The sequence below is a fragment of the Choristoneura fumiferana genome, chromosome 17 (assembly GCF_025370935.1).
Source record: "Choristoneura fumiferana chromosome 17, NRCan_CFum_1, whole genome shotgun sequence".
In the NCBI taxonomy this organism is placed as follows: Eukaryota; Metazoa; Arthropoda; class Insecta; order Lepidoptera; family Tortricidae; genus Choristoneura; species Choristoneura fumiferana.
This window is the reverse complement of record NC_133488.1, coordinates 20544331-20565150: the sequence shown is the minus strand read 5'-3', so window position 1 is coordinate 20565150 and position 20820 is coordinate 20544331. Positions and strand designations below refer to the sequence as shown.

The 20820-nt window shown below is 38.5% G+C and overlaps 2 protein-coding genes across 5 annotated transcripts in view; both read right to left on the bottom strand.

Annotated features, from left to right (window-relative positions):
* The window catches only part of Rbpn-5 (Rab GTPase-binding effector protein rabaptin-5), a 30237-nt gene extending 12847 nt beyond the window's left edge, over positions 1 to 17390 (bottom strand). For 3 of the 4 annotated variants that reach the window (XM_074100270.1, XM_074100272.1, XM_074100273.1), the window contains exons 1-8: positions 17190 to 17390; positions 17004 to 17114; positions 12980 to 13117; positions 11283 to 11383; positions 5945 to 6028; positions 3079 to 3174; positions 1217 to 1280; positions 298 to 413 (exon numbers count right to left, since the gene is read on the bottom strand). In XM_074100270.1, coding sequence (XP_073956371.1) covers positions 298 to 413; positions 1217 to 1280; positions 3079 to 3174; positions 5945 to 6028; positions 11283 to 11383; positions 12980 to 13117; positions 17004 to 17114; positions 17190 to 17220 — 741 coding nt within the window. In that variant the 5' untranslated portion in view covers positions 17221 to 17390. The remainder of the gene's footprint in view (positions 1 to 297; positions 414 to 1216; positions 1281 to 3078; positions 3175 to 5944; positions 6029 to 11282; positions 11384 to 12979; positions 13118 to 17003; positions 17115 to 17189) is intronic. The other variant, XM_074100271.1, reaches the window with a different exon arrangement.
* A 1256-nt stretch (positions 17391 to 18646) lies between these two features.
* LOC141437237 (phospholipase A2-like) lies at positions 18647 to 20289 on the bottom strand (the record flags this gene model as incomplete). The annotated part of the gene is made up of 2 exons (XM_074100494.1): positions 18647 to 19413; positions 20136 to 20289. Coding segments are annotated over 2 exons (477 nt in total), but the record flags the coding sequence as incomplete, so codon positions are not given.
* Positions 20290 to 20820: the final 531 nt, after the last annotated feature.

Genomic DNA, 20820 nt, shown 5'->3' with positions numbered 1-20820 from the left:
TACTACAGGAATCGAAAGAGTTTTGCCCTGGTGCGTGGTGTTGTGCCGGCTTACTGCCAGCTTTAGAAGGGGGATGAGGGGCTGCCCAGGACACCATGTACTGCACATAATTTGAATACTTATTTTTATCGATCTAAAGGAAAACTAAATATCGCGTATTAACTGTTACAGAATTATCTCGTTGGAGGGAGTATGAATAGTCTGTGTAACAAACACGACCAGTCATTTTGTCGCTTGTATCTTAAAGGCCATGCCCTCCCGGGGCGCCTAGATGGCTAAGCAGGCCTGTGAGCTCACCAGTTTGAGCGCCTGTTCGAGCATGTCGCGTCGTTCTCGCGCGGCGGCGGCCTCGCGCTGCTCAAGCACTAGCTGCTTTTCGTAGTTGTTGCACATGTCGCACGCCCGCGCGCCCTCTGCCGGCAGTCAAAAAATGTTTGTTTGATGTGCACTCACCAACGTGACGATTGTCCAACGTGACATCATAATTAATCATCATAATTAAAGTTAATTATAATTATGTCATGAAACAAGTGTAATTTTTCGTAGTCAGCATTTAGGCCGTCTTGCAGGAAAAAATAAATCGAGATTTAGTAGTTAATCCAGGCATAAGCTTGACAGTTCCATACAATTTGACACTACTAAACTGAGCTTAACGCTAACTCGAGATTTATGTCTTTCCAGCAAGTAGCCATTACTCGTATAGATTTGGCGGTAAATCCTGACTCGAGATTAAAACTGTGTCAGGTCTATCTGCGTGTTATTGTGTTTCGTGATTAACAAAGTACGTGTATTTTCAAAATGGCTTTTTATAAAAGTAGTAGTCGGCGTGGTGACATAGGGCCCTGATATTCGGAAGCCCAAAAGGCTTTCCATATCAGTATTATTCGAGCCATTAAAGACTGACACTCTTTTTTATTCCTTTTTTCCTTGTTTCTGTTGTCCTTCCAATCGTCAACTGGAAAAGATCCCTGTATGGGATTAGTTCGCCTTTGAACATCGGTTTCTCAATGCAAACTGTATTTTTTATGTACCATCAGCCAAATAAGTGGTCTATCAATTTTTAAACAAGTTCCTATCAAATGAATATGTCGCTAAAGTCGAACTTTCAAGTTGACAGACACGTCTATTGGCATTATTGTTTTAGGGCATTTTGTTTTGGCATCTTTAGGGTGGTATACCACATATTTGGCGTAGAGTTAAACAATACAATAGTTACCCGGATCCGGCCGGGTGTCGCCGCTACTGCTCGTCGCAACATTCACATTTGTCGTTTTACTTTTCTGAAAGCACAAAAAAGTCACAATACAATTCAACTTATCACTATTTTACGACAGCCTATTTCGAATAGAAAAAATAACTTATCTTGACCTGCCTTTTTAGTAAAAACGCTCTTTCAGAAATCAGTACAATACGCGCATCACATGCTGACTGTCACTTGTTTTGTGAGATACTTATTTAATTACCTATTCAATAAAAAGACTACTAAAGATTTTTAATTTTTTTTATTTTATTTTTTTATTCGACTGGATGGCAAACGAGCAAGTGGGTCTCCTGATGGTAAGAGATCACCACCGCCGATAAAAATCTGCAACACCAGGGGTATTGCAGATACGTTGCCAACCTAGAGGCCTAAGATGGGATACCTCAAGTGCCAGTAATTTCACCGGCTGTCTTACTCTCCACGCCGAAACACAACAGTGCAAGCACTGCTGCTTTGCAAGATAAGGTAAAACTTACTTAAAATACGTTGGAAAAAAAAACAGAAAAATTAAAATAGGCACAAAAAATTAAACAGCACTTGTAACAAACTTTTCCATTCATCATTCATTCATTCAAACACAAGAGCGTTAAAAAAACGCCGTTTAGGTTTCTAGGCTCATTATTATGGTAAATAGTTACAACGCTCTTCCGTACTGTATCGCAAACGATATCTTATCTGTGGGGAACACGGTGCAGTCAATACTTTGCACCATTGGCGATAAAGCCGGGAAAAGCTATCAGCCTAGCACTAACATTTTTAAAGACTCGTTTTCACTTTAGCGCCATTTAAAGTTTTAAAGCAAAGTAGCAGTGATACTGAAGTAAATAAATACTTGGTCAACTAAGTTGGCCAACAGTTGAGTATGACTATTAAATAAGCAGCTGTTCAATTAATTTGGCCACTAGTTGAATATAGGTGGTAGGACCTTGTGCAAGGTCCGCCCGGATTGCTACCACTATCTTGCTCGCTAATCCTGCCGTGACGCAGCAGTGCTTTAACTGTTGTGTTTCGGCGTGGAGAGTAAGACAGCCGGTGAAATTACTGGCACTTGAGGTATCCCATCTTAGGCCTCTAGGTTGGCAACGCATCTGCAATCCCCCTGGTGTTGCAAGTGTCTATGGGCAGTGGTGATCTCTTACCATCGGGAGACCCACTTGCTCGTTTGCCATCCAGTCGAATAAAAAAAAAATACTAAACTACCTATACAATACCATACTAATCCTAAATAGTTGGTCAATAAAGTTGGCATATATTTTACAAAAAGTATGTCAATGAAGGTTTTCGCGGAGGCGAAATATCGCTAGATGGCGTTAGTGTCGTTAGGTCCGTTTGACGTTTGCTCGTGATTGTTTTTTTTTAATTTATTTTATTTAAAATATGGCATCTGTCCTATTTTAGGACAATATCGCCAGTGTCGAAGTAAGCTCTCTTTGGGAGCGACGTTGTAGTTTTTGCAACTTGATAGTAAAATTCCAGAAACCACGCGGAGACAACTTGCGCATTTAAAAAAAGTCACACACGAGAGCAATATATAATTTTGTGATCACTGTTCACTGTTAAGGTTAATCGCCGCATAAAACACTATCAAAAATTATACTTCAACTAGCCAAAGAAACCAGAAATACCAAAATTAGATACTTGGTTAAATAACTAAATGAGCCAATCGCAAGCAAACGTCAAACGGACGGATCTCACGACACTAACGCCATCTAGCGATATTTCACCTCTGTGAAAACCCTTATTGATTAGTAGTGTCTGTCATATAACCTATTGTAGCTGCACGAGCAGTCTGTCGGCAGTCTTGTTAATATTCTTACCAATGCTTCCTGTAGCTGTGAGTCCGTATCCCTAAGTTTGTTCTTGAGCGCTGTGAGTTCTGTCTCGTATCTGTGTATCTCTCCTTCTTCCACTGGCTGCAATGAGTATGATTTAGTCACTAAAATATTACATTCACAGCATCTTTCTCCTCTTCGGATATCGTTTGAAAGATATACAGTGGTGGTCATGTAATTAAGAACGATTTGAAGTTCCAGATTATTTTTAACTAAATCATGTCATGTGTAGTCGTGGTTCCTTCTTAGAAGTAACTAGTTACGTTATGAAATAGCCACATGAATAGAGCAAACGGGATTAAGAATAAATAATAAAATTGCTGACATTTTTTTACAAATTTTGTTTTTATTCTCTTTAGTAACAAATTAAAATAGTAATGAAGCTGGACAAATAATTAAGAACGATTTATTGAACTGTTCGAAAGTTTTTTTTATTTGAAACTTAGATTAACTAAATCACACTAACGTGAAGTTTGTACAGAAAAAAAAGGAATTTAATACATTTTAACTAAAATTAATAGTTAGTAGCATGTCCACGGCTTTTTATTACTGCCTTACACCGGCGAGGCATTGAATCTATCAATTTTTGACATTTCGCAAGAGAGATAGAGTTCCATTCTTCTAAGAATACGTCATACAGTTCTCTTAAATTGCCACACTGTCGATTTGAAACCTTTTTCTTGACTTCGCACCAAAGATGCTCTATTGGGTTAAGATCGGGGCTGTTGGCTGGCCAATCTAAGACAGAAACTGATTGCGATGTGAGGAATTCCTTAACGGTACGTGCAGTATGCTTGGGATCATTGTCATGCTGGAATGTCCAAATAACCGGAAGCACGCCTTCAGCATATGGTAACATTGTTTCTTTCAGTATGTTTTTGTATTGAAATTGATCCATGTTTCCTTCTATCAGCCTAACAGGTCCAACACCATGTCCAGAAAAACATCCCCAAATTTTTACATTTCCCCGCCATGCTTTAAAGTCACTTTTGTGTACTTTGGGTCGAATGCTTTATTTGAAGGCCATCTTACATATCGTTTGCCATCAGAACATACCCTATTTATTTTTGTCTCGTCAGAAAAAGAACGTTTTTCCACTGTCTGACTGTCCAGTTTTCATATCTTCTTGCAAATGCAAGCCGGGCTTGCCTATGACACCGTTTCAACATAGGCACCTTCCTTGCTATCCTTCCGTGCAACTTTCTTCTACCAAACGCCTTCGAATAATGCGTGCCGAGATTGCTGAAGGGTTGTTTTCGCCAAAATATTTTTTTCTTAACTCATTAGACGGTATTAGACCCTTTAAAAGGATTTTGTTTTGCCAAACGAACGATATTTCGATCATCTCGACGAGATGACTTTCTTTGTCTAGGTACACGCGGAACATTTGAAGTAGTTTGAGACGTGGCAAAATGCTTTATGGCGTGGAAAACCATAGTTTTTGAACATTGCAGATGATCGGCTATGTGTTTATACGACCAATTCTTGTCGCAAAGTTTTAGTATTACTTCTCTTGTAGATTTATCACAACTTTTATTTTTCCCCATTGTTTTTATATGAAGCAATCGCCTTTAAGACTTTTACGGCACTAAATGGCGCCAAAATTATTCGAATAATAACCTAAAACCACAAAGCGGCCGTCCGTTCTCTATATAAATTTGAATAAAAAATAAACTATTCAGCGTTCTTAATTATATGACCAGCCAGTAAGTAGTAATACTAGGTTTAGATGTAATGTATAAAGTTTATATATTTATTTTTTAGCCAATTATATGTATAAATGAGTTTACCGCTAGTACGGAAAAGTTTTACGATACCGAGAGAAGTACAAAAATATACATGCAGTTAGTAACACTTGTCAGTTTGAAAAAATCTTCTCTATAAAAAATCGTTCTTAATTATATGACCACAACTGTATATACTCGTAAATGCGACTGTGATCCAATTGGGCTTTCGGTAGGTACAATCGTCAAGAACCGTTTTGAAGTAACTTTGTCTGTCTGTTACCTCTTCATAATTAAATTGCTGAACCTATTAAGATGAAATTTTGTATGCAGATAGTTTAAGACACAGGATAATTTTTATTTTTTAAAACTGCATAGTTGCGGGCAAATGCTGTAAAGTATTAATCGCGAGAATTGCGGGTAACCGGTGGATGCAAGTGGCGAGTTGTCGTTAATTGTGGCGTTCTAAGGGGGAGGCCTTTGTCCAGCAGTGGACGTCTTCCGGCTGATGATGATGATGATTAATGTGAAAGTCTGCTTTTGTTACGATCCTATATTTTTTAAGTTTCATTGTTATCTATTGTTTTCAATGTCATACGATATAATTGATTTGATTTGTCAATGTCAATACGTCGGTATTGTTGTCTGGTAGAGAAATTATAAAAAATCTGCTAAGTGCCGTTCGGACTACCATTAGAAGGGTTTAACAATACCGTACAGTTTCAAGAAATAGATAGATGGACAACGAGCCCCCCCCGAGGCAAAAATTGACTTGACTATACAGTCAAAGAAACTCAATGACGTACCAATGTGAAACCTTTGCGCTGTTATAAGTCATATTGGCATTCCATACATATGCCATGAAAATCATTAAAAAAAAGATAAAGAAGGCTTACGCTAGTTGGCGCGGGTGCAATGCGCGGCACGCCTGCGGGCGTGAGTACAATCAACTACAAAGACATCGATACGGCCAAAGTTACAAAAATATAGAATCTATACATGACTTTAATGTTAAGGCAATAAAGTCGCGCATACATCTTTTTGTAGTTGACTGTACAGGTAAAATCTATCGCACGCGACGCACGCAGTGCGAGTCAGTTTCCTCAACTGTAGGTGTAGGTGCTCACCTTCTTCGGCGGTTGGTCTTCGCTGTCGGCGCCGAGCTTGCGCGCGAGCGAGCGCACGAGCGTCGCGGGCGCGATGGACACGTCCTGCCAGAGCGCACGCGCGCGGTCAATGCCCTCGCTCACCACCTCCTCCACGCCCAGGTGGCCCAACCCGTCCAGCGTCGGCGGCGGCATCACCCACCCGACCACTTAAAACTACCCTCAAACAACTTTTTTTAAACTGAATAGAGACTTGCCTCTTATTTCACCAGTGGCGATCAGAGTTTAGTTTTCTAAATAGACTTCAAATTGCTTGACGGGTTTTCGTGGCGTCGGTGTGGTGAGCGGTGGGGCGTATTAAACATTATTTAGTAAAAGTCACTTGGTACTTTTTTTATTAACACTTAAAGTTGTACACATAGTTCATACGAATGCTTGCAAGCGAATCACTTTGATGCGACTACCTGTACGGATGTTTTGTTTTGGATATGATCTGATAGATATTCCAGTTTGCTGTGCCAGTCCGCGGTGAAGTTTCTACTAATATTTTACCATATCAGATCCAAATTCGGTCCGCCTTTTTAGTACGAAAGAGTAAAACCTATACCAAACAAAACACTCACAAATCTTCATATTTACACCAGTAGGATTAGACCTATAGGTAAACCTTGATCACCACACATGTAACATAAGTAAAGACTCAATCCCGGGTTATATCGGGTAGATTAAGTTCTTCACAATAACCGTCCTAATACCAATTCAGACAGCATTAACAGATTTTTGACACTACACAAATTACATCAATTTGTCACTATGTCCAACCATATCATCGATAAAACTAATAGATCCTGAATTCCGCCCCTTTACGATAACTCAATTAGAGATTCACGATACGAGATAACAATAGTTCTTAATTTCACAATCACAAAAAATTACGAACTTCTTTGCACAAATTGCACATTTTTGTATTTCACAATAAAAGAAAAAGTCTAATAAAGTGCATTTGGCGACGTCCTGGTTAGCGTAACACTAGTTTAACAGTGTCTTAGAGACTATCACAGAACTCGGCTCTTTTGGTAACAGTCAATAGGTTGTAACTACATGTTTGTTTCTCGCACTTATGCGAAGTTGTTGCAACGAGCGAGTGCGGCGAATGACTAGGCTGTAATAAAGACTTCGTTATACAGCGCTGATTGCGTTTCTATAAAATTAATTGGACGAGTATATTTTTAGGGTCCCGTAATCAAAATACACGATGATAGGCACGCTGAGCATGCATGGCCACTTTTTCCTCTTTCGTCACTGTGTTGTTTCTTTTATTTCATTCTTTTTGCTCCTACTTAATATGTAAGGCATTGTTTTATGTTTTTTTTTAGTGCGCTGAATTTTGGCAAATAAGTAATTTTTATTCTTAAAATGGAAAAAAACGGAATTTGGATTCCGTTTACCGTGGTTTGGAATCCTTATTGGTAAGGATTCATAAAATAACTCAGGACTTAAAAAGTTTATTCTGTAAGTAGTCATTTCATTATATAGTTTATAGCTTACTTTATGGTGTGGAGTGTCGTTGGTTTTAAACAAATTTGTCGATTGACGTACCATTTTTTGAGTCAGGGTTCCGTGAGCCAAATATTAGGCTTTAAAATGCAAATTTTTATTAGTATCGAAATGTCTCAAAGCTAAAAAGGCTGTTTATGGATACATGAAAATTTTCAAAGTAGTACTTATATTTAGGCCTGAAAGGTGAATCGTCGCTAAGGCCCTAACATTTCTTTTTCTTTTTTTTTTTTTTATAAAAAGAGGGGGCAAACGAGCAGACGGTCACCTGATGGAGAGCGATCACCGTCGCCCATGGACACCTGCAACACGAGGGGAATCACAGGTGCGTTGCCGACCCTTTAAGGAATTGATAGGCTCGTTTTTTAAAGATCCCTAAGTTGTAACGCTCCGGGAATGTTGCCGCATTGTTCATAAGGATTTTCATTTTTATTGCTTTTTAAGTGTCTAATTTAGGAAATAGAAACAATTTATCAAATAAATAGTGAAAAGATTAAAATGTCATTGTAATAAAATTAAATATAAAATCAAAATTGTGAAAATGCGAAAAATGCGAATACGCAACATCATTATCATCTGTATATATTTTTTGTTCTTATGAGTTTTCGAGATTATATTGCATTGGTCATGGTCTTATAGGAGCTATGAGACCTGAAAATTAACGATGGCCTCCAAAAAGTCGTTCAGCGAGATTTTTATTGGAAACATTATGGTAGCGTTACGATGTAGGCGACCGCGACCGGCGGCTGTCACGCGACCGTGACCGGGTCGCGGAACCCACTGCTTAGAGGCTTTACAGACTGAGTTTTTTAAACGCACCGTCGACGCACGTTTGTAGCGATACAAATACGATACGCACGCGAGTTGTACGGCTGCTCTATGAAAAGAAAAATTAATGCGCTTTTAACGCGCATCGACAGTGCGTTTAAAAAATACGATGTGCAAAGGCTTAAGCCGCATTCAAATTTACCTGTCGTGTTGTGTTTTGATGCTCTCTCTCTCTCTCTTTCTCTCTCTCTTTCATTTCGGTTTTTGTTAATATTAGAATGTAATAAAATGATAATAAAGAAAAATAATAAAATTAGTCATTACGTATTATCTGAATAATATGAAGCCCTGACGGGCGTACGCGACCGCATCGCGCAACCAAGTTTATATTAAAGCAGAGCAGAGGGTCACGCGACCCGGTAGCGGTCGCCAACACCGGAATGATAACTTATTTTACTGATTTACTGAGGTAACAAGAACACTTAACATCGGAACACTCTGTATAAGCGGCCGGTTTTCGGAGAGCGATAAGCAAAAGGCTCTTACACACGATAAGCGTGTTTAATACACCAGCTACACTCTATAGAGCGCTAATTTAATTATTTTTTTACAAGTTTTTGCATCGAGGTCCTCCGAAAACTTCACAAAGACATTTAGACCATTTCATTGTGACTTTCTTGTTGTTGAGTTAAACTAACTGTAAATTAATATTGTATTTTTTATTTTGATGTTAAATGTTTTTCTTAGCCGATATTTAATTGTATATTTTGATTATTATTATTTATTCTTAATTTATTTGCATTTATTTGACTACATTTCTGTAAACTGACCTTTTCTGACATGTTAGATTCCTAGGTATCTACCTACCTACCTACTAGGAAGCTAGCTAGGTATAATATCATCCAATCACCAACGACTCGGCTACAAGCATTCGTATTCATCATACATAACCTCAACATATACTCAGCGGCAAAAATTTGGCCCACCTTCATACAAAATTACCGATTCTGCACACATTTGAGGGCCAGATTTTTTCCCGCTTAGTATATAAACAAACAAGACGAATCTTGTTAGGGATGAATACTAGATTAGATTAGATTAGATTTATTTATTACCTAATGAAAAAATACATTATAAATACATGTCAGGTAATTATAAGAAATTCACAAAAGGATCGTCAAATTGTATACAAAATAATAATAATAGGTATATGATAGTGGTAAATTAAAATACATTGTCAGCCAAGATAAAATTAGAATTAAATTTAAAAATAATAATAATAATAATCCTGCGTAAAACATGGACAAAAAGTTAAAATTAGGTACAATGTCAAGACGATAAAATTAAATATAAAATAAAAAGAAAATAAAAATAAAATAAAAAATTAGTCCACAACAACAGGACAAAATATGTCAATAATTAAAACAATAAAAAATTACAGTCACAGAATGTGGAAATGTCAAATTACAATTAAATACACTGAAAAACTAGTAACTTTTATGTCAAAAATTCAGTGCTGTGGATTTGATTTACTGTGTTTTTATACGAGTGCGCGTGTGTGTGTGTTTTTATCTAATTTTCATATTTTCGTGTTTTTTATTATAACAAACAAACAGACCTAGTTTAAATACATAAACGTAGAACAAATTAGCATGTATGTGGAAGCCAGTTTAGGAGATAAGCCGTGGAAATTAGCGTGATAACGCATACGTGAGCGTAGGGCTGCGCGGGCGCAGATAACACACAGCGCTTGTCACCGACGGCGCTACGTCTCGCAGCCAGATCGCGACGGTAAGTTCGTCCACAACAATACCAAGTGTCAAAACTACGGTAACTAATTCTGCCGCGCGACCGATATGGGCAGACGGCAGATAATCCGATTTTTTATTTTTGTCAAAACTCAGGATATCATCAGTGCCTAAGTCCAATTTGGGCATATAGCATATAGTATAAAATCAGACTTATTGCCGATACCTATAGCGAGGCAGAATAGCGACAGAAAAAAATGATTCTAGATATTGTCTCGTGGTAATCCTAGTGGGCTAAACGACATAGATTTGCGGGGTCCATATCGGCTCGCATACTTATTAGAAGTCCGAATGTAGTGTTTGTCAGAATGATCGTTTGTCATAACTCTTTTTTCTCTGAATCCAATAATTGTTCTGAATTGTTATAAAACAAACCTAACCTAACCTATTAGTTTTCTGTAGGATGATCATTTAATTTTTTTAGAAAAATGTAAGGTTTCAGTGGGAAAAAAATTATGACAAACGATGATTCGGACAAAAAATACGGTATTATTAGCGAAGAGTATGCGAACTTTGGCGCTCCCAGATTTGTGACTTCAAACAAATGATTTTATTCAATTAATTATAGCATGAAGTAGAGTTCATCCTAGCTAGATAATGACCTAACCTATTAATAGGTCCTGTTAAGACCAAAACCAGCTAGGGAATAATGTGCAAAGATGTCCGTAATACCTCAATCAAGAACCATATCTCATTATTATTATTTATTAATCAGACCCTATTTTTTCTTATTCGCATTTATTTATACAGTATTTCAGGATGAAAATATAAAAAAAAAAGTTTCTGTAAGTAGGCCGCAAAAGACCACATTTATATTTGACCAGCGCTTTCGGAAAAACCTTTATTGCAATGAAGAAAGTGCCGCAAAACTTGGCAAAAAGTAATTTAAAACAAAAATGATATTAAAATTACATGTGCGACGATAAAATTCGATTGTCGCCTGTCTATTGTAACTTTTTTTTGGTTCCGTGATGCGCTCCCTTACTCAGCTCTGGCTACTTCAAAATTCGAAGCTCGTTTCATGCAGTCCCTTCTACACACCTACCAAATACTATTAGCGCAAGCGGGACGTCAGAAGTCCCAAAATCGAACTTCATGTGTAAATCCTGACCCTATATACTACGAAGTGCAAAACTTGCCGTCCCGCTGTCGCTTATACTATTTAACACGAGAGTGAGAGGGACGGTACGATACGAACTTCGTTTTTGTAGAAGCCTCTGTTTTACCTGCTGGTGTCGCAGTTGCGCCAGTTGCTGCTCTAAGTCAGCGCAGCGCTGGCGCAGCTTGCGTTGCTCTTCGAAGCCCGTCGCCGACGCCTCCACCGTCTCTGCACCAAACAAATCACACGTTAAACCTTTTTTTTTTATCGAAGCATCGAACACTCCAGACCGTTAAACTGAATGCCACATTATTTATATTTTGACGTCCGGATCGATAGCCTATAGAATAGAATAGAATAGAGATAACTTTATTCATCCACAATACAGAATGGCATAACAAGATTTAAAAATATACATATATCATTCATTAAAGTTAAACTACAAAGTTAATTTAATTAACTAAAAACTATTGATAGGTACTTTACAAATCAAAATGTTTTGAAGAAAGCCATATAGAAAGCCTATAGCCACTAGACTAGTTTTTGGAGAACCAGACTATGACAAATAGATCATCATCTCAGCCTATACACATCCCACTGCTGGGTACAGGGCCCCTCTCATAATGCGAGGGCTTGGGACGCAGTTCCCACCCGGACCCAGTGCGGATTGGGAACTTCACACACTTGAATTGCTTCGCAGGTTTCCTCACGATGTTTTACTTCAGCATATAGCTCGTGGGAAATTGATCAAGCAATATAATTTCGCACATGAATTTCGAAAAACTCAAGAAGTGCGAGCCCGAATTTGAACCCACTATGATTTGGCCAAGTTGCTCGAAAAAAAAAATGGATTTATTATTATTTATTATTATTATTTACTTGAAAGGCCATAAAACCACTAGGCCACTGCTGGGCACTGTTTCTACGCTATGCTTCGAGAAACTGGGTCCGGTATTTTTCACATATATTATATCTCCCTCTACCGGTGATCGAATATCCTGGATTCCTTCGCTATATAGTCAAGTTTTATAAGTTATAACCACTAGACTGTCTGGTTGTTAATATGGATACAATTTTAAGTTCTGGCTTAACTAGCTATATAAGATAGTACTATACCTCTTGTGCCCCACAAACAAAAAGACTGCAACATATTTTTATAACCCAACACACAAGTGGTTTGTTTAAAACTGAACCACTGAATACAGGCCCCATAGACGACGGGAAACGCTATCATTATCATATTTACTAATTAAAATAAATCAGTAGCAGAAACAATCTGGTGATAAAAACAAAACTGATAACATTATTTTTAGTTAAATATGTAACAGTTTAATTTTTAAAATCAACTTGTTAGTACACTATGGACACACCATATAAAAATATAGAGACAAAACATACGCAATTTTTGAATTAAAATTACAGTAAGACACAGACAAGATAATGGATTGATTGCAAAAAGCTGAACCATGTTAACCGGTACTTAAAGCCTACAGTAAAATAGAGCAGTCATACAACTTGCGTGCGTATCGCGTTTGTGGCTACAAATACGCGTCGACGACGCGTTTAAAAAACGCGGTCTGCAAAGGTAGTTCACCCAACCAATACATTGTGACAAAAAAATCTTATATTTTTAATAATTATTGTTAATATTGGTGCTACAATGAAATCATTTAAAATTATAAACTTCATGTATACTGTGTAACAAAATATAAGTTCTTTTTGAAAGTACCTTTTTCTAAAATAGAAATTTTTTGTTTTCATGTCTTACATCAATGAGTGACATCTGTACCATTACAACATCAAGGAAAAAGATGATCAACTGACCGTTAACGAGAAGCTGCAAGCTCAGAATATCAGATTTTTGGTTCTCGCTGAGGTTCTGGAGCTGTTCCAGTTCGGCCCGGAGCCCCGCCACCTCGGACTGCAGCTGCTCTTTCTCCGAGTTCAGCTGCCGAAGGTCCTCTGCGGAAAAATTTACATTTTAGATGGTAAGCAAAAGGCTCAATAGGTTTGTTGGAAGTCATATGAATTTGAAAATACCTATTTTTCTACCAAATAGGTATTTTGATCATGAAACTACCGCGAGACTCACTCATATTAAATGATATTGTAACGGATAACTAACGTCTTAAATCGAGTTTAGCTCGAGATGTTTCGGGCTAATCCGTAACTCTTCTTCTGGGAGCAACGCGGCTCGCACGTGTTGCAGCAGCCGTCGAGTCGCGTTGCTCCCAGAAGAAAAGTTACGGATCAGCCCGATAAATATGTCGAGCTAAACTCGATTTAAGACGTGAGTTATCCGTTTTGTAATCAATGAGGGTTTTCACAGAAGCGAAACATCGCTAGATGGCATTAGTATCGTGCGTGAGGTCCATTTGACGTTTGACATTTGCTTGCGATTGGCTCATTTAGTTTGTTAACCAATCACGAGCAAACATCACACGGACATCTCGTTACTAAAACGCCATCTAGCGAAATTTCGCCTCTGTGAAAGCCCTCATTACTACATGAATCTTGAAAATTTACCATGAATTATGGAGAATCCGTTAAATTAATTGTATAACATGTTAAACCACCACCTCATACATTTTAAAAGCAAATCATAATCATAACAAATTATTAATAAGCAACAACGTTATTTTTAATTCACAATTACAGTAAAGTAAACATATTTTAATCCATACTAATATTATAAATGCGATAGTGTGTGTTTGTATGTTTGTTCGTCTTTCACGTCGAAACGGAGCGACGGATCGACGTGATCTTTGGTATAGAGATAGTTTATGGGCCAGAGAGTGACATAGGCTACTTTTTATTCCGGGAAAATGCACAGTTCCCGAGGGAACAGCGCGCGATAACGGAATTCCATGCGGGCGAAGCCGCGGGCAAAAGCTAGTAATTAAATAAAGTAAGAGTAAGGAGCTGTTGAAAGACAATGAAGTCTGTAGAATATGTGGCGAGGAAGACGAAACAATGGAACACATTATGTGTGAATGTGACGCCCTCGCCAGATCAAGAATGAGACTCTTTGGCGACGGATACGCCGCACCAGGAGGCTTTAAGGCACTACCGCTACGTCAAATCATCCAATTTATGGACGAGGTGATAAAGGCAATAGAGTAAGTGCGAAGGAGGGGTAATTACACAAAAGATCCCTACGGGTCGAAGTGTATCCGCAAGGACCCCTAAATATAAGATAAGATAAGGAGCTGTTGCATCCATTGATGCTGAGGCTGCACCACCCATTGATTAATTTTAAATGACGGATAAATGTGATGCCGTCTCCGTCTATTCGAACAAAATAAGCAGAGACGGCATCACATTTATCCGTCACATACCCTCCCCCCTTGTCAGTGAAAGTCAGCAAAACCCTACCCCCTCACCCCTATAAATCAATAAAAATAATCTATCCAATAAGTTCTTAAAGCTTTGAATAGATTATAATGTCGGTGATACTGTACGATGTTAGTACTGTTCTGCCAGTGAAAATTAGACCTTATGGAAAATGCTGCTGATGCGGTATTGCAGTATCACCAATGATAACAGTACATGAACACTATTAATTTTGAGTCTTATGGATTACGATCATTATTATTCATTATGATCATCGTCTTATGGTCGCAAGCGCGACCTTTGCCCGGGTAAGTAAGAGTAAAGATTGCAAAGAAAAAAAATATACAGGGTGTAAAGTTGAGATGGGGCAGCAATACTGGGTTATTTATTATTATTATTTATTTTATTCGACTGGATGGCAAACGAGCAAGAGGGTCTCACACCCCCAGTCTCAGGTCTCAGTGGGTGGGGTGGGTTAAGACACTAACTTTAGTTAAAATATTCAGTTTTTAGTTTTCTACAATACTGTTTAATTTTCTTTAAGCATAAAGGACTCATATTCGTAAAAAACAACATGCGATTTGTGGGTGTTCTAGTACTCTAACCTTAGTTGGTCTCAAAGAGTGTTTTAATTCTTGATAGAAATGGGACCAAATTGCATGAAAAAAGTCAAATCTGTCGATTTTCTCGCTGACTGTAATTTTTATCAAAAATCTGTGAAATGTCGATTGTCATCACTCAAAAAGTTAGTAAAGGTCTCCTAAGAGCATTTTCGCGAAGCAGCAAGGGATCTAGTAGCTGCCCTTGCCGCCCCATCTCAACTTTCCACCCTGTATTTTTTTTTGCAAATCTTTACTCTTACTTACTCGTATTGTAGATTTAGTGATTCTAGTGTCTTATCTTTTAAATGAGAGTAGAGATCTCTCATTTTACCTGCCAATGATGAAACCAAAAGCATGGGTTATGAGCAGCCTAGTCTATGTATGTATGTATGTGTATTTCTATATTTATGTATGTTCCAAAATAATACATAGACTACTTGTCTCATTTTAATAAACAAGGTTGTTTTGTTCTATGTAGAATCTACAAATGACAAATCAAAAAACTAATAATCTGAAATATCTCCAATTGTTAATGTTAGATCAGCAATGTACCAGGTCCATGGCAGTGATCACTTAACACTTAAAAAAAGCAAGTAACTGATTTTGGTATTATAAAGTCTAACAATATAAGTTTTAATTGGATGGGAAGTTTACAGATAGTAAGTTAAGTATATCCTCTAAACCAGCACATTGGCCAGTGGCAGACTAAGCCCATTTAGGGCCCGCAGCAGCAAAGCTGAAAGCATTCAGTTAAAAAAGTTGAACTTGTGGACAACTGCAAGCATCCTAGGACTGGACGCCCTGGGCGGGCTGGCCCCTTCCATTCCACTGTTAGTCCTTTACTGACATATTTATAACATTTGGCACCTTCTTATATAGTTAGTATGCATAAATAGGATACATAAATATGTGTCTGCTAAGGAGGCAGAATTTGAAAGTTGTAGCAGGTTATACTTTCAGATCTCTTTGAGTTGAATTCAAAGCTAGACATTGTAAAACACAGTCAATCATATAACGCAGTTGACTTCAAGAACTTTTGACAGGGAATAGTTTTATAATCGATGCCAGGGTGTCCACTACAAATCCTAAAAAAAATCCCTGACTATCCATGACCATATTTGTAAATTTTCCTGACCAAACATGTACATTTCAAAGCAGGTTATATGATTTTCTTTTACTGCCCGAGATACTAAGCTAGACCCGATGATGGGAATTCACTGCACACCCACTTTTTGTTGACTATTTTTATGGTCTCAATATCAATATTAGTTATGGCCATGAACACATAAATATACCAAGGAGTAATCAAATTATGACCGAAAATGTATTTGTCATAAAGTAGATGTCTCTAAACCTGAAAAAAAAACCTTCACATTGGGAAAGTACAAGTTTTTCCCTGACTTTTTGGATTTCTAGCAAATTTCCCTGATTTTCCCTGACCACCTGGAGCTTCCCTGACTTTTACCTATCTTTCCCTGACTCCAGAAAGTGGACACCCTGGATGCACACAACTGAACTTTTTTTTAAATAATTTAAATTTACCTTATAACTAGCTAAAAATGTCTGAACCTTGATCTCTACTGGTTTGTTTGTCCTAAATGGTGGAGATAAGAATGTCTTTATTCTGTAATCTATCATGGATTTAAATTTGTATTGTCTTAAAGGTTTTATTTTTCAGGATTGGATGGGTGATTGACTATTACATGGAACTAACCGTTTTTCTAACTTGTGTGTACATGTTTTCCTAAAGACAAACAACAATGTTAGACACGAAAAAGACACCACAACTAATTTAGAAACAATGTAGACATGCCACTACCAATTTAAGTTCAATCCCAATCACCCAGACCGCCAGAATGCCATAGCAACAGCCCTAGTTCCGCGGCCAAGGCTTTAGGAAACTACCTACGAACCTTCTTTTTGTAAGAAAAGTTCTTTCATCCTGGCTCGCTGAACATTAAATTCTTCTTCAAGGCCACGGCGCGCCGGCTGCTCAGCCCCGCCGCCCCCGCCAGCGCCCTCGACTTGAAACAGAAACACAGCCTCCAGCTGAACACATTCAAAGCCTAAACTCAACTGGATCAAATCCCAATACACACCTTTCGTTACATCGCTCGAGTCACTAGACATCTTGGTATTAGTCACTACGCTCGAGCACTAGTTAACTGTTACGACTTAGATCATCGCATTTTGAACATCATAGGATGTGATTTATTAACCAATTGGAGAAAAACAAAGACGAAATATGTAGTCAGACAGAATGAAAAATATTCACCAAAATTATTTGACGTATCACTTGAGTGACGTTTTCAGTTTTTCTATTTTTGTACTTTTATGGCTTAGAAACTAAACCCATACAACCTTACTGAAATAAATATTGAAGGCCACACGCTGAATGTAAATTTAGAAATTTCTCTTTGAATCCATCCATCAGTGTTTTCAGATAATCTGATCCGTTATCGGTATCGGACGCCGATACGATATCGGGGCAAGTAAAATGTATAAAATATGATCCGATATCGGATCGGTTGTACTTGCCTTGATATCGGTATCGGCGTCCGATTCCGATTGCGGATCGGATAATCTGAAAGTGCTCTCACAAGAACAGCAGGGCTACTACGAACTCGAAACTCGAAGTTCGTGTCGTGCGGTCCCTCTTGCTCTCGTATTAAACAGTATAAGTATAAGTGGCACGGCACGAACTTTTAGTTTCGAGTTTCGTAGTAAGTTAAGTAGTAGCCCTTCTGCAAGAACTATTTTTTTTTATAGAAACGTCAATTAATCAAAATAATTATAAATTAATATTGCTTTCACTTTTTAAAGAATTCTTGACAGTAATTAAAAGATACGATAAAATATAAAGTGTTATTTCGTGGCCGGATAGCTTTATTCAGATAGGGCTGTTTACATTCTTCTTTCTTTCTTTAAAAAAATATGGCTCTGTCCATCGGAGGACAATTTTGCCAGTGTCTAGTAGTTTTGCCGTTGTACGGTAAAAAAAATCTAGAAAACGAAATATGAGAGGTAATGGTGGATGAACGATGACCGGGCTGTTTACATTACAAGCAGCTATAATTGTTTTTTTTTTTTTAATATAGATATTATGAATGGCGGGAACACATTTGCTTGAAACCAACTTGAAACTAAGGCAAAGGCAATGCAATCAAAAACTAGATAGGTAGAACGAACGGAAACAACTTCTTTAACTTCAACTTCGGATTAATTATGTGTCTTTCTTTTCTAGCTAACCAGCATAGCAGGTTGTGAGGCCCCGAGGCCGTATTGTCTAACGCTTTTTTTAATACTACGGAATGTTGCAAATATGTGTGTAACAGTGAATCACTATTATTGTTTATAATATGTAGGTATCAAATCAAGTAATGATTGCTACGATACATTTTATTCACAGAATGATTCCATAAGTGTATGCAGGTACCTAAGTATAGATAGGTTAGGTAGGTAGGACTAGGTCAAGTAAAGCTCTATTTGCGCTTGTCGGGGTACTTAGGTTGGTCACTACTATATGGCCTTAGGCTCAAAATAAAATACAACCACATTTAATAAATAATTTTATTTGGTACATTTAATTCATATTTATTTAATTATAAAATACCGTCAACTCTATTAAAAGTGCTAAATAAATAAATTTGAATTCATTTGGTTCGAACAAAACGTCAAACGGTGCTCGTGTGAGTTCACAATAAACACAATTCGTACATAACACCTATCGACAACATCTTTCGACTTATTTTCGTTTATACATTGTATGTATAGCGCCACCGTCCAACATTGCCTTCCAGGGCATATCTATAAAGGCACAGGCGTATCACAGTTAAAATGTCTTTAATTATTTACAATAACCCTTAAAACATAGAAAGAAATAATGCAAATCGATTTAAAATCATGCACGAAACGTCTTTACACGCCACAATAGATGGCGCTATTCGCTCGTCTTTGCCACTAGATGGCGCTATTCGCTCGTCTTTGCCACTAGATGTCGCTAGAATCCCTGTTTGGCGTTGCGGAAATGTCGGCCGCTGGGTAAGTCTTCGAGGCAAGGGACTTGAACGATGTTGAAGTAGATGTGTCCCATGACTTGAGCTGCTGAGGTGTTGGTTGATTTGAGGCAGTCGAAGAGCATGTCGTCGCAAGTACAGTGCGACTTGCTGTAGAGCGAGTTGTTGGTGAGGTTGTAGCGGCGCGAGAAGGCGCGCACCTTGGTTGGACAGAGGTCGTGGGAGCGGCAGCAGCGGTCCAGCCGCCGGTCCGCACCCAGGTCGTGGTAGTCCGCGGCGATGTCGCCGGTGCCGCACCATTTTGTGCCTGAAATCAGGGTAAGTATTTAGGTGGATAGTGTCGTAAACTTAAAACTTAACTTCCTCAAACTGGAGGTCTCCGGTCGAGTTCCTAAAGCTCTAACTAAAAGCTAGTTGCCTTAGCCTCCCTACTGGCTCTTGCAACAACTAAAATGTAATAACAGGTATGTCTTGGTAGGTACCTATGTCAGGTGTGTTGTCTTAGGTGTTTTCTTTTCTGTTCTGTTTACTATGCGTTGGTATTCAATAAAGAGTTATTGTATTGTATGTTTCCAAAACTTTCGTCCCATGCTTGATAACTCCTGCTTAGCAAGCATATCTCTCCATCCTCCTTCTTCCTCAACCTTTCCTTGTCATCCAAAATACACAAACTCACCAAGGATGACCTAATAAATAGTTGTTTAGCTGAGTATGCTTACGATTTGCGGAACTTTTAGTCAAATGACAACCGTCTCCAGTCTTCATCTCGTCCCGTGTAAAGGAGGCGTTGGAATGCTGATAGTGGATGTATGCCTCTTTTGGCGAAGTTAGGCGCCGACCACTAGTAGATACCTATGGCTGAGTCAATGGAGACTGATATCTAGTCAGGTGTTCATCTCCGAGATTAAAGGCACCCGGGTGGGACCCCGTTTCGTTAGCTGGACGACCGAATATAGCTCAGTGCTGTGTTTTAAACTTCCACCAGCGCGCACGCCGCTCTTTACTGGACTCCTAGAGAGAGGGACCCACCAGGGATGATGCCCTGCAGCAGCGAGAGCGGGCTGCCACCGAGCAGTCCGGCGTGCGCGCCGCCCGCGTCTAGCCGCGCGCGCGCCGCTCCTCCCTCTCGCCACGCCTCGCCCCGCGGCGCCTCCTCAGACTCCACTCCTTCCACCTGTAGACAATTTTATAGTTAGATATATTGTTGAAGGCACATATTATTATGGAAAACGCTACAGTCACTAAATCAAGAATCTTTGTTGGCCCTTCATAGCCGATTTTTTTTTCATACATAGTAGTTCCATCGATAAAAGTTCGCCATCCTTGTCTCTACTTCTCTTTGTTATAGGTATCTAGACCAAAAATATTGTGGTCGATGAGTCAAGCATTAAGTTATAGCAAGACTTGGGTGAAATTTTACTTACCTAATAATTATGTATAAGTAGATAATTCTACCTGCCCTCGAGATGGGTTAAGGATAAATTTAAGTACAGAATACTTATAAGTATTAAGTTCCCGTGGGATACACTAGGGTACTAGCCAACTAGGTCAACTAATTGCTTATCTTTGCTCATTACAACTATGCATTATCATCAGAAACCAGTCTTACAAGTTTAATACACAAACAAAATAAGTAAATAAAATATGCACCAACGTTTCGTTGCGTTGTGAGCCTTGAGGCTGAAGCGCCAGGACTGCAGCTTGGCGGCAGAAG